Source organism: Melospiza melodia, unplaced genomic scaffold (genome assembly GCF_035770615.1).
Source record: "Melospiza melodia melodia isolate bMelMel2 unplaced genomic scaffold, bMelMel2.pri scaffold_54, whole genome shotgun sequence".
Taxonomy (NCBI): Eukaryota; Metazoa; Chordata; class Aves; order Passeriformes; family Passerellidae; genus Melospiza; species Melospiza melodia.
The window spans coordinates 4893871-4907200 of NW_026948798.1; the positions used below are offsets into that span (position 1 = coordinate 4893871).

General features: G+C 52.1%; 1 protein-coding gene across 1 annotated transcript; it reads right to left on the bottom strand.

The window, feature by feature from the left end:
- Positions 1-8088: 8088 nt before the first annotated feature.
- Positions 8089-8943, bottom strand: LOC134413847 (olfactory receptor 14I1-like; the record flags this gene model as incomplete). Its single annotated transcript, XM_063147888.1, has 1 exon — positions 8089-8943. A coding segment is annotated over one exon (855 nt), but the record flags the coding sequence as incomplete, so codon positions are not given.
- Between the last annotated feature and the right edge of the window lie 4387 nt (positions 8944-13330).

The following is a 13330-nucleotide window of genomic DNA, read 5'->3' on the forward strand; positions in this document are numbered from 1 at the left end:
CTTTCAGCTCCTTGGCTCCAACTCCCACCTGCTTTCCTTGGAGAAGGAGCTGCCCGAGACACAGAGGAATGTTCATTTATTGTCAGCCAACAAAGCCAAGGGAAGGCATGGCTCTATCAAATGTAAAAGTCATTCCTCTGCTGGATATTAAATCCACTTTCCACAGCAGACAGTCTCAGAGCAGTGGAAAACACCTTCTGTGCCCAGCACAGATCCTAAGGCCCCCGCAAACCCTTCCTGCCCCAATTCTGCCCAGATTTGCTCTTTGCACACACGAGTCCCACGCTGAAGTGAGGAGCTCCCTCCATGCCCAGAGGGAGGAAAAGAGAGAAAGGGGATGAAGAGCTCTCCTGTGCAGAGCCCCTGCAGTGGGAACCACAACTTATCAGGTTTGTGTCCTTTGGGCTCAGGAACTGGTGACATTCAGGGGCACAGAAAGGTTTCTTGCCAAAAAACACAATTTGAACAGGATACAGTTTAACGTTGCAGCAAACAGAGTTCTCCATGATGTCCCAGCCGCATCTGACATGTCCACCATCCCCAAGGGATTTCTGTACAGGAACAGTTTTAGACAAAGACATAAGAAAAGGCACTTCTGTGATAGATATAAACACCATAAAGATGTTGATTATTGATATATTTATTTGCACTTTGGAATGACTGGGCAACTTGCTGCAGCTCAAAGCATGAAGCCAGTCAGTTGAGAGGCATGACCAGAGAGCATCTGGAGGAGGAAATCTGGGAGCAATGGGAAGCATAAATATCCAGCTCGTCTAGTGAAGAGATGTCCTTAGACATGGCCATTTCAATAGGAGAGCTTGAAACCCCAAATGGAAAACAGAGATTTATATAATAGAATGGATACTGGTGACACCAGTAGAAAGCAAGATCAGTATTTCTTCTCCTGCCATCTGTACACCTCCAGGAAAACCCTGTTCCTGGTGGGAAAACTTTGCCATTTCTTAACAGTACTCAAATGACCCAGATGATAAAGTTGTGCCTGTATATGATGAAACTAACAGGTATTAAAACCTGTGCCCCTTTCCAGGCAGACATCAGCTGTGTGCCCATGAAAAGGCAGGGCCACTTGTGCCCTGAGGTGCCCAGCTGGGATTGCATCTCTCCAAGAGCACCTGAGGGAGAGCAGAGCACCTTGCAAGCTGCAGGTCCCTGACAGCCCTGCAGGGCTCCTGTCCCATCAACATCTGCTCTGCTCCAGTCTGAAACAGGGCCCAGCATGGTGCCGGGATCATCAGAGAGCTGAGGTGTGTACTGGAATTCAATGCTCTCCCCATCCCGCAGCAGCCCTGCATTTCCCTCCTGCAGCCTTGGTCTCCAGCACAGCCATGGAGGCTCTTTGGGCTCTGGACTGTTCCTGCAGCCCCCAAGGGCAGCTGAGCTCTGCCTTTGGCACAGTCAGGCCTGGCCAGCACAGGCCATGCTCAGCAATTCCCTGTGTGTGTCTGGCCTTGCTGTCAGCCCCGGCAGTAGCTGCGTGGCCCCTTTGTGGCCCTTTGCTGGCCCAGCCATGGTGGCCCAGCCCCTGTGCAGGCCCAGCCCAGGCCAGGAGCATTGCGGCTGGGAACGGCCCCTGTGCTGTGGTGCCCACAGCAGCCTTGGGGTTCTGTGCCCCATGGCCTCCCTGCTGGGCAGCCTCTGCCAGCTCCTGCAGAGCCCATGGCACCTGTGAGGCTGCACAGACAGCCCTGCCCCGGGCTCTGCCGGCCTCTGGGCCAGCAGAGAGGCAGCCAGGGCTGGCCATGGCTGGGAACAGGCCCTGAGTCCCACAGGAGGATGGAGCTGGGCCACAGCCAAACTCAGCTCAGGCCAAAGCTGGGCTCAGCAGCCAGGGCTGCCAAGGGCTGGGATCAGAGGCTGGCACTGACAAATGTCCTGGGCCCCCTCCCTGCTCTGTCCATGCCACCAAGGACACAGAGAAGCCTTCTCTCTGGGCCATTTGCCTGTTTGCAATGCCTTGCACAGGCGGTGGCCCTGCCCCACAAGGCCTGGCCTGAGTCCTGCCCCTGCACGCTCAGCCAAGCTGAGATGGACACTGATGGTTTCTGGGCCAGGCTCTCTGATCCCAGCCCAGCTCCCTGCAAGCTCTGCCAGCTGCCCTGAGCTCTGGGCAGCACCAAGGGCCTCTCCCCAGCCCAGTCCAGCCAGCTCTGGCCCCACAGCTCTGCTCAGGCCAGGCTGCTCTGGGCACTGCCCCACGGCCTCAGCCCATGGCAAGGGCACAGCAGCAGCTGCAGCTGCCACAGGACTCAGCCCCACCATGGGGGAAGGGGCTTGGCCAAGGCCAAAGGAGGCTCCCTGGCTGCCCTGCTCCCCTCTGCCTGAGGTGCTGAGAGCTCTGCAGCCCCTGCTGCCATCCCATCTTCCCAGGGCAGCACAAGAGCCCTGGCCTTGGGGCCCTCAAGAGCTGCTCCTGCCGCAGGCCCGGGGCCCATGCCAAAGCTGGGACAGACACAAAGCTGGGCCCATTTCTGTTCATTGCTGCTCTGATGGGGATGGATCCTCAGCCAAATGCAGGTTGCTGATGAATTTACTTACTCCAGAGGTTTCTTCTTTCTGGACCTCTTCATTCAGTTCAGGAATTCAGTGAGAAAAGCTCATAAACATTAGTGCAAAAACACCCAAAAAAGAAAAGCCCCTGAGAATAATTCTAAGTTTTAAATTCTTCTGTGCCTATTTAGAGAGATTTCTGAAGTTTATTGAAAGTGAATATACTACATCAAAAAAAACGAAGAAAGAATTTTTTTGTCCTGTTTTCTTTTCTGGTTTATAGATTGATACCAGCAATGTCAAATTGATGTTGATCCTCTGAACCTTCTAATGCAGACAATAAATATGAAAATCAAGACCCTTCATGGCTGACAATCAATCAGACTTTGTCCCTACCCCATCCCCACCAGTTCCCTCATCCATCCCCCGGAATTTAGAGAAGCTGATGAATGGAGTCACATCCAGAGGTGTCCCCAGGGCTCAGAACTGGGGCTAGGTCAGTTCAATCTCTTTATTGCTGATCTGGATGAGGCCATCGAGGGCACCCTCAGTCAGTTCCCAGGTGAGCCCAAGCTGGGAGGGAGTGTGGCTGTGCTGGAGGGCAGGAAGCTCTAGAGAGGGATCTGCCAGGCTGGAGCCATGGGCCCACGACAATGGGATGAGGTTCACCAAGGCGAAGGGCCAGGTCCTGCCCTGGGCTCACAATGTGGTTCTGTGATAGATATAAATATAATTAAGTTCTTGTATCAGGATGCTCAACCTGGAGTGGGGGCAAAATAGCTTAAACAATTCGTGATTTGGAAAGCTGCCAGTGGTGGATGGAGAAGGGAGGTCAGGCTGCTCTTGCTGTTGAGGAAATGCTGAAAGCAGCCTGACTCATTTCATCTCCTCCTGTCCTGGCTGATCTCCCCTCTTTCCCCTTCTACCCATTGGCTTTTGTCTCCCACCAGGCCCCCCTGTGAAGAGCCTGGCTCTGTGTTCTCCATCCCCTCCTGGCTGGCACTGCCAGGCTGGCATGAGGAGCCCCTCAGCCTTCCCTGCTCTGGGCTGGACCAGCCCAGCTCCCTCAGCCTCTGCTCACAGCCCAAGGGCTCCAGCCCCACCTTGGAGGCCCTTCCCAGACCCTGCTCCAGCTGTCAGACATCTCTCCTGCCCTGGGAAACCAAAACCAGTCCACAGTGACCTGGCTGACCCACGTCCTTGATGTCCTGGTCACACAGCCCTGGCCCCTTGGCCCCATGTCAGGCTCTGGGGTGGATCCTGTGGAACATCCTTTGGTGGAGGCTGTGGCTCCAGGTGGGCCGGGGGGATCCCGGGGGACAGGGACCCTGCTGGGGTGAGGGGGAGCTGGGGCGGAGTGACCAACCCAGTGACCTGACACAGCCCTGCTGGGATGTCACACAGTCCCACTGGGATGTCACAGCCTGCTCTGTGATGTCACAACCCATTCTCTGATGTCACACAACTGGTCTCTGATATCACAGCCAACTCTGTGATGTAATATTCTGCTCTGTGATGTCAGATCTCTGCCCTGTGGTCTCACAGTCTGCTCTGTGATGATGTCTATGATGTCAAACCTGCTCAATAACCTTACATACTGCACTCTGTGATGTCATAGCCCACTCTGTGACCTCATGCTACCAGAGAATAAACCAGGTGAGCTGACACCTGGAGCTTGTTCTCCAAAACCCCAGGCCTATGGAAGCCATGTAATGCCCATTGTGTGAGAAGGGGAACAGCAAGTTCACCAGCCTCAGTGTCCTGCCAGGTCTGCCAGGCCCACGGGAACATTGGGGTTCACAACCACCAGAGACCACCAGAGAGACCCCCAAGGACAGAAGAATGCATGCAAAAGGGGAGGGGAAATATGTTAATGATTTTGGGGAAATTATATCATATGTATGTTTAGTGTGGGAAAATCAATGAATATATGTGCAAAATATGGAATATAAACAGAAACTTTCCTGTACTCAGCCTGCAGGGCTTTGGGAGGAGCTATTTCCCATGCATCCAGCTGAATAAAGAATGCTGCTTCTTAATGCTCCATTGGGGTTAAGGAGTTTTCTTTTTTACCAAATTTTTGGTAACACTCCCATGCCAAGGAAAGCTCTGTCTGCTGCTGTTCACAAACAGAGAAGGGCTGGTGGCAGATGTGGGGCTCAGAGGTTGCCTGGAGTACAGTGACCATGAAATAATCAAGTTTTCAATGTTCTGTGAAAGAAGGAGGGGCAGCAACAAAACTTCTACACTGGAATTAGGAAGGGCAGACTTTGGCCTATTTAGGATGCAGAATTGGGGAGTACTGAATCAGGTCCTGATTATTTTAAGGGAAACAGCCTTAAAAAGGGGTCCAGGAAGGATGGACACATTTCAAGAAAGTAATCCTAAGGGGGAAAGAGCAGCCTGTCCCAGTATGGCAAAAGATGAGCTAGTGAGGAAAATGACTGGCCTGGCTGCCCATGGAGCTTTTGTGGGAACTCAGGGGAAAAAAGACGGTGCATAAATTTTTGACAGAAGGCCAAGCAACTTAGGAAGTGTTTAAGGATGTTGTTTGGTTATGCAGAAAGAAGAGTTGAGAGGTGAAAGATCACTTAGAGATTAACCTGGTCACTTCTGCAAAAAATAATAGAAAATGTTTCTATAAAACAACTTAATAGCAAAACACGGGATAAGGAGAACCTCTCCTTTTTATTGGATGCAGTGGGAATATAGTAACTAGAGATAAAGAAAAGGCGGAGATACTTAACAGCTTGTTTGTCTCAATTTTCGATATTACGACAGGCTGTCCTCAGGGACAAGTGTTTTCCTGAGCTGGTAGATGGGCACAGGGAGCAGAACAGCCTCCTGTTCTCTAATCCAGAAGGAAGCAGCTGGTGACCTACTGAGCCACTCAGATGCTCACAGGTGTGTGGGATCAGATGGGATCCATCCCAGGGGGATGAGGGAGCTGTGGATGAGCTCCCCAAGCTGCTCTCCATCATTTACCATCAGTGCTGGCTCAGCAGGGAGCGCCCAGAGGACTGGAGGTGCCAATGTGAGCCCATCCCCAAGAAGGGCTGGAAGGAGGATCTGGGGAACTCCAGGCCTGTCAGCCTGACCTGGGTGCCCAGCAAGGTTATGGAACAGATCACCTTGAGTGCCATCACAGGGCGCCCACATGATGGCCGAGGGGTCAGAGCCAGCCAGCGTGGATTTAGGGGTGGCAGGTCCTGCCTGACCAACCTGGTCTCCTTTTATGACCTCGTGACTCACCTGTGGATGCAGGACAGTCTGTGGATACTGTGTTCCTGGACTTCAAAGCCTTTAAAACCATGAGCCACCGAATTGCCTGGAAAAGCTGCAGCCCACTGCTTGGGCAGGTTCTCTCCTTGCTGAGAGATTTAAGAGCTGGCTGGAGGCTGGGGCCAGAGAGTGGTGGGGATGGTGGTGCACCCAGCTGGTGTCCAGGCACTGGTGGTGTCCCCCAGGGATCTGTGTTGGGCCCCGTCCTGTTTAATATCTTCACTGATGATCTGGCTGAGGGGATTGAGTCCACCATTCACAAATTGCAGATGGCACCAAGCTGGGTGTGAGTGTGGATCTGCTGGAGGGCAGGACAAGAAGACACAGCCTTAAGCTGCACCAGGGGAGGCCCAGGCTGGGCAGTAGAAAGAAGTTCTTCACAGAAAGGGTGAGTGGGCATTGGAATGGGCTGGCTGGGGCGGGGGAGGTGGCAGAGTCACTGTCCCTCTCCAGTGGCACTTAGTGCCATGGTCTGGGTGACAAGGCAGTATTAGGGTATTGGTTGGGCTTGATCATCTCAAAGGTCTTTTCCAGCCTATTTGATTCTGTCATTCTGTGATGATTGGGACACTCTGGGGCCATTGTGACACTGCAGGGCCTCATGGAACTAAGAGGACCATGGTGACACCGTGCAGCCCCATAGAACTAGGGGTACACTGTGATGCTTTGGAGCCAAATGGACCCAGGGAGTGCATCGTGACACTCTGGGTCCTCATGGAACCACAGAGACCATTGTGACACTGCAGGGCCTTGTGTAACCAAGGGGTTTCACCATTTTGGCACTGCAAAACCAAGGAGACCATTGGGAGACTCCAGGGCCCAGTAGAACAAGGGGACATTGTGACACTGCCAGATCCTGTGTAACCAATGGGCCACTGTGACACGATGGGGCCTCAAGGAATCTGGAAGAATGTTGTGACACTGTGTGGCCTTGTGGAAACAAGGGCCCACTGCAGCACCAACGAGGTGGAACTGCAGCACCAACGAGCACATTATGACACTGTGAAGTCCCACAGAACCAAGGGGTCAACTGCCAAATTTTGGGGCCTTATGGAACCAAGGAGACCAGTGTGACAGTGCAGGGCCATGTGTAACCAAGAGGCCATTGTGACACTGAGGGGCCCCATGGAACCAAGGACAGATGACTTTTCAGATGACACCAAACTGGATGTGAGTGTTGATCTGCTGGAGGGCAGGAAGGCTCTGCACAGGGCCCTGGAGAGTCTGGATCCAACACGGTGAGGTTAAACAAGTCCCAGTACCGGGTCCTGCAATTTGGCCACAACCCCTGCAGTGCTACAGGCTGGGGACAGAGTGGCTGGAGAGCAGCCAGGCAGAAAGGGACCTGCAGGGACTGATGGACAGCAGGCTGGATGTGAGCCAGCATTGTGCCCAGGTGGGCAAGAAGGCCAATGGCTCCTGGCCTGGATCAGGAATGGTGTGGCCAGCAGGAGCAGGGCTGCTGTACTCAGTGCTGATCTGTCCCCAGCTCTGCACACACACATTGCTGCTGCAGCTCCAGAGAAGGCAACAAAGGGCATCTCTACAGAAAACTCTGCTGGGACATCCTTTAGTTCTATTAAAGCCACCCACAGCACAGCTCCTATTGACACAGTCAGTGGCTCCAGGGAAGGTGGAGAAAAATAAAATGAGAAATGGTAGAAACAATGGTTTTATATTATGGACAATATTGAAAAACTAAAACACGGGGAAAAAAGAGCAAAGCCAAAAGAACTATCAAAGATTATTTATATTACAAATTATTTATATTACAAATTAATTATATTACTTGGCCTGTCCCTGCTGCAGCCCCGGCACTGCCACCCCCAGGGCTGTGCCCGGCCCCGAGAGCACTCAGGCCCTGCAGCAACACCAGGGCTACCGGGGCAGCGGGGCAGGGCCACGGCAGCAGCACTGGCAACACCAAGTGCTGCTGCTGCTGGGCACAGCTGCTGTGCCAGCACTGATCTGCCCCCAGCTCTGCACACAGACATTGCTGTTGCAGCTCCAGAGAAGGCAACAAAAGGGCATCTATGCAGAAATCTTTGCTGGGAGATTTTTTAGTTCATTTAAAGCCACCAAGAGCGCAGCCCCTCATTGACAGAGTCTGTGGCTACAGGGAAAGTGGAGAGAAACAAAATGAGAAATGGCACAAGGAATGGCTTTACTTTGTTGACAATATGAAAAAATTAAAACAAAGAAAACAGATCTCCAAAATGAAACCAACAAGAAGTATCAAAAATGCGTTTTATTACAAGTGATTTGCAGAAATTGACCCACAGTTTAATGTTTCTGTAACTATCCAATCATCAGTCTCCACATGTCAGTCTTGAGCTCCTTGTTCCTCAGGCTGTAGATGAGGGGGTTCAGGGCTGGAGGCACCACCGAGTACAGAACTGACAGGGCCAGATCCAGGGATGGGGAGGACATGGAGGGGGGCTTCAGGTAAGCAAATGCTGAAGTGCTGACAAACAAGGAAACCACAGCCAAGTGAGGGAGGCAGGTGGAAAAGGCTTTGTGTCGTCCCTGCTCAGAGGGGATCCTCAGCACAGCCCTGAAAATCTGTACATAGGTAACAACAATAAACACAAAACAGCCAAATACCAAAAAGACACTAACTGCAATGATCTCAAGTTCCCTGAGGTAGGATTTGGAGCAGGAGAGCTTGAGGATCTGGGGGATTTCACAGAAGAACTGGCCCACGGCATTGCCATGGCACAGGGGTAGGGAAAATGTATTGGCTGTGTGCAGCAGAGCATTGAGAAAGGCACTGACCCAGGCAGCTGCTGCCATGTGGGCACAAGCTCTGCTGCCCAGGAGGGTCCTGTAGTGCAGGGGTTTGCAGATGGACACGTAGCGGTCGTAGCACATGATGGTCAGGAAGAAATACTCTGCTGACATGAAGAACATAAAGAAAAAGAGCTGAGCAGCACATCCCGTGTAGGAGATGTTCCTGGTGTCCCAGAGTGAATTGTGCATGGCTTTGGGGACAGTGGTGCAGATGGAGCCCAGGTCAGTGAGGGCCAGGTTGAGCAGGAAGAAGAACATGGGTGTGTGCAGGTGGTGGCCGCAGGCTACGGCGCTGATGATGAGGCCATTGCCCAGGAGGGCAGCCAGGGAGATGCCCAGCAAGAGGCAGAAGTGCAGGAGCTGCAGCTGCCGCGTGTCTGCCAATGCCAGCAGGAGGAAGTGCCTGATGGAGCTGCTGTTGGACATTTGCTGGGGCTGAACATGGGGACCTGTTCATGGAGAAAGGACAGTGACAAGTCAGGTGTTGCAGACATTTTTTTCACAGAAATCCTTTCTTTCAGATTTCTGCGTCTTCTGGAAGGCAGAGGCGTCAGAAGAGAATGTAAACAATTGTTATCAGCTGCTGTGGCATGCAATAGGATGCACCTATTTTGATTGGTGATTGGTTGTTGTTCCCATGTTCTTAATTAAGGGCCAATCACAAGTGCAAGCTAGGGACCGAGTCCCTGGACACAACTTTGTTATAGATTCTTTCTTTCTATTCTTAGCTAGGAGCCTCTGCAACTTCTCTCTTTATTCTATTTAGTATAGTCATAATGTATTATATATCATATATCAATAAGTCCAGCCTTCTGATCAAGAAACAAGATTTTCGTCTTTCTCTCACCCCCAGCGACCCACTCAGGACCCTGTAATAGTCAGGAGAAGCTGCTCTGAGCCAAACCTGGGCCATTCCCTATAGCCTGTCCCACTGGGACTCACAGACCCTTGTTCCTGCTCTGGAAAACCTTCACCCAGGTCCCTGCCTGAGCTCCAGTTTTGCTGGCTGAGTGTGCCAGGAGACGCCGGGCCTGTGCATGGGGGCCCTCAAGGAGCCATCCCTGCCCTACTGCCCTGGGATTGTGGCCATGTGGCAGAGGGACAAGGCTGGATATTCAGGATTTGACAGAGGAATTGCTTCTAATGCAGACAGGCTCAATAGCATCTGCATTCCAAGTTTTTTAGGGCATGGATAGCTGGAGCTGTTTTAAGGAATTGTTTTCCTACCCACACATCATTCCTAGCTCTCTGAGGTCAGAAATCCCAAGCACTCCTGCTGCACTCAGAGTTTGCCACTTAGAGATGAGAGAGGCAAAGGATTCCCTGTGGCTCAGGGAAGATGAGGGGCTGTATGGGCTTGTTCCCAGCTGCCCTGGCTTTGCACCTTAGGCTGCAATCAGAGCACAGTCACACTCACTGGGTCACCCTGGGACAAACCAGACCCTGCCCAGAGCAGAGGGATCCCTGAATGTCTCACCCTCTCTAAAGGTCTCTGGGCAAGGTCTCAGCACCCCCTTGTGCCAAGGACACTCACGGCTCCCTTGGCAAATCCAACAGCATTTCCTCAGCTGTGGCAGCTCTGCCCTTCCCCGTGGGACATTCAGGGAGCTCCCAGAGGCTCTGGCACAGATTTGCACCCAGGAGGGCAGCTCAGAGCTTGGAAGGGCACAGCAAGGAGATCCCCGGCTGTGCCCATGATGGGATCTCAGGGAGGGGGCTCAGCTCATTCCCCTTTGCCCACAGCCCCACAGATGCCAGGGAAGTTTGGACACCCCATTCCCATAGACAGCCCTGCCTGGCAGGAATTCTAAGGGCAATGCCTGACTAAGCTACTGCAAATGCCAGAGCCTCCCTGAGAGCAGCAGATAACAGTGACAATATCAGGGCAGGGCAGAACCAAGAGAAGATGTTGTGGTGCTGTGCCTGAGAGGGCAGGGCAGAGACAGCCGGGCACTCAGGACAGTGTTCCCCTGACCAGCTGTGCCCGGCACCTCCCACACACCAACAGTGCCCTCATCCTGCCCCCAGCTCTGCTCTCTTCAGCCCCCTCTCCTTCCCTGAGCATCTCCCTGGGCCTGGACATTCCCTCCTGAGAGGAGCCTTGTCCCTGCCAGCGCTCACAGAGCCCATCCCAGCCTGTGCACCCTGGCCGGGGCCATACAGAAACCTGCCTGTGTGTAGGGCCCTGGCTGGGGCAGGCTCTGTGTGCAGCTGGGCAAGGGCAGCTCAGGAGAGCCCTGCTGGGCCCTGCAGTGATGCTGCTGCTGCCCAGTGCTGAGGAGTGGCTGAGGGCCTTTGGGAGGCTCCCAGCAGAGATACTGACCAGCTTAAGTCACAGTTCTGGAGTCTGTGTAAATGTTCAAACATTCCTTTGATGATCCTGTGTGTCCCTTTCAACTCAGAATGTTCTGTGATTCTGGGATTACAATTCCTGTTCTGCTTCTCTCATCCCCCTGTTGTCTATAATCCAAAGAGAAAAAAAAAAACAAAACCCTTGCAGTAGTGTTAGAACAGTAAAGTAAAGTAAAAGCCAGACACTTATTGGAAGCTTCCAGGTGTCCCAGTGGGAAAGGGCACACCCACCTCCTGATTTCAACAATTTATTAAGGTTGATAATTAGGATATTTAACAGGAACATCCAAAAGGAGATTCAGTTTCCCTAGTTACACATCCCTGGGTCAACCCATTGGAGTAGGTCCAAAGGCTTCTTTGCCTTCACTTTTTATAATGACCGCTCATATTCTGCTCATTCTCAAAACCCAAAATGCTCCTATATGTCCAGTTCCTAGAAGTCTATATAGTATTTCAGGAGTATATAAAAGAATAGGACTATACAGCATTTTAGGGATATATTTAGACAGTCAGGTTATTAAGAGAAAGATAAGGAAACATACTAGATTTAATTCAGGATTAAAGCTATATAAGAATATAATAGTGGTTTAATACAGTTAAGAGTTTAGGAGAGTTAAGTAAGGATTATAGAATTGTAACTATATAATAGTAATTCAGAGAGCTATGAATATATAAAAATGTAAAAAATACAAAAAACTTTTTGTCACCACCCCAACATTCCCATCTTTCTCCAAGTAGGAAATTGAAAACACTCTCAGGAAGCTCCTGATCTTTCCAGCAATCCCTGGCTTACCTTCTTTGGGAAGTGTCCTCCGGAGCTGTGCCCGGGCTGGTCTGGAGCTGGGAGCAGCCCTGCCCCACCCAGCCCCTCTCAGCAGCAGCCCCTGCCCTGCTCAGGGTGGCTCCTTCCCCCACAGCTTCCCCCCAGCGCTGGGAGCAGCTGCCAGGGCTGGCTGAGAGCGTTCCCTGGCAGGCAGCAGAGTCCCTGCCCCAGCACAGTGCCCTGGGCTGCAGACCCTGCTCTGCAGGACAGCCCTGGGCACCCCTGGCTGCAGCCCCGGCTGCTCAGCCCTGCAGCAGAGCCTGGCAACAGGAGCTGCCTTGGGCTGTGCCTGGGCTGGGGCAGCAGGGAAAGCCAGCCCTGCCCTAGGGCCACAGCCCTGCCCTGGAGCAGCTCTGAGAGCCCTCCTGAAAGGTCCTCAAAGCTGTGGGATGTGCCAGCTCCAGGAGATCCTGGCAGGAACTGCAGCTTCTCTTTCCACAGCCAGGGAATGACTGTTTCAAACCTGGGATGATTTCTGCTCTAGTGAGCCCTGAGTGAGCTCTGCTCTGTCCTCCCAGCCCAGGCTTAGTTTAACCCCTCTGTGCCCCTGTGCTGTGCCCAGGGTGGCTGCAGGCAGTGCCCCAGCCCTGCTGGGCTGTGCACAGGAGCTGCTCCTGGCCAGAGCTGTCTCTCTGCAGCGCTGCCCTTGCCAGGAGCTGCCTCTGTGCTGGGAGCCTCTGTGCAGGTTTTTCAAAGGACTTTGGGTTTGGCTTTTGTCTTGCAGTCTCTGAGAGGTTTGTGCAATCATGGGCTCCAATAATCTGCTGTAATTAGTCCCTGAAGAGGCTTTGTCAGTAACAACACTCATTGGGGCTCATTAATACTTTAGGGTACTTTAGTTTTTTTCAGGTATTTGGTGTTTCCCTTTTGATACAGACTCTGTGAGAGCTTTGTACAATCATGGCCCCAATTATCTGCTTTAACGAGTCCCTTGAGAGCTTTGTTCTGACACCCAGTAGTGCTCATTAATACTTTGAGATACTCAAGGTTTTTAAGGTACTTTGGATTTTCCTTTCTACACTGAGTCTCTGAGAGGATTTCATGCCATCCTGGCCTCCAATACTCTCCTCCAAGGAGTCATGAGGAGCCTGTGTTGGGGATGGACCTCAGAGGGACACATTCATGCCTCAAGACACTTTGGGTTTTTTGTCCGTCTTTGACTCCTGGAAAGGTTTGTGCAATCTCCTCTCAGGCTCTGAGGTTCCAGGGCTCAGCTCCAAATGCACCATGGGGCTCATTATGATCAAGTACATGCTGACAAACCATGGTTTTGCTTTGATTTCCCTCTACTGTAGTGTTGTTCACTAGGAAGTTCTTTTTCTATTGTTACAGAGAAGTATTTCAAATAGCTTCCAATAAATCCATATTCCTGTTTTAAGGGTGTATGGTTCTCTTTAGAGAAGAAATGATAGCAGCATTCTGTGACTGATAGACCCAGGGGCTTTCCTAAGGAGGTCTGGCCTGCTCTGAGAAGCTGTGTCTTGAGATCTGACCCAGTGTGGAGAGCCTTGCTCCACATTTCCAAACCCCATCCTGTCTCTCCTCATTCACCTGGGGTCAGCTTAGCTTGGAGAA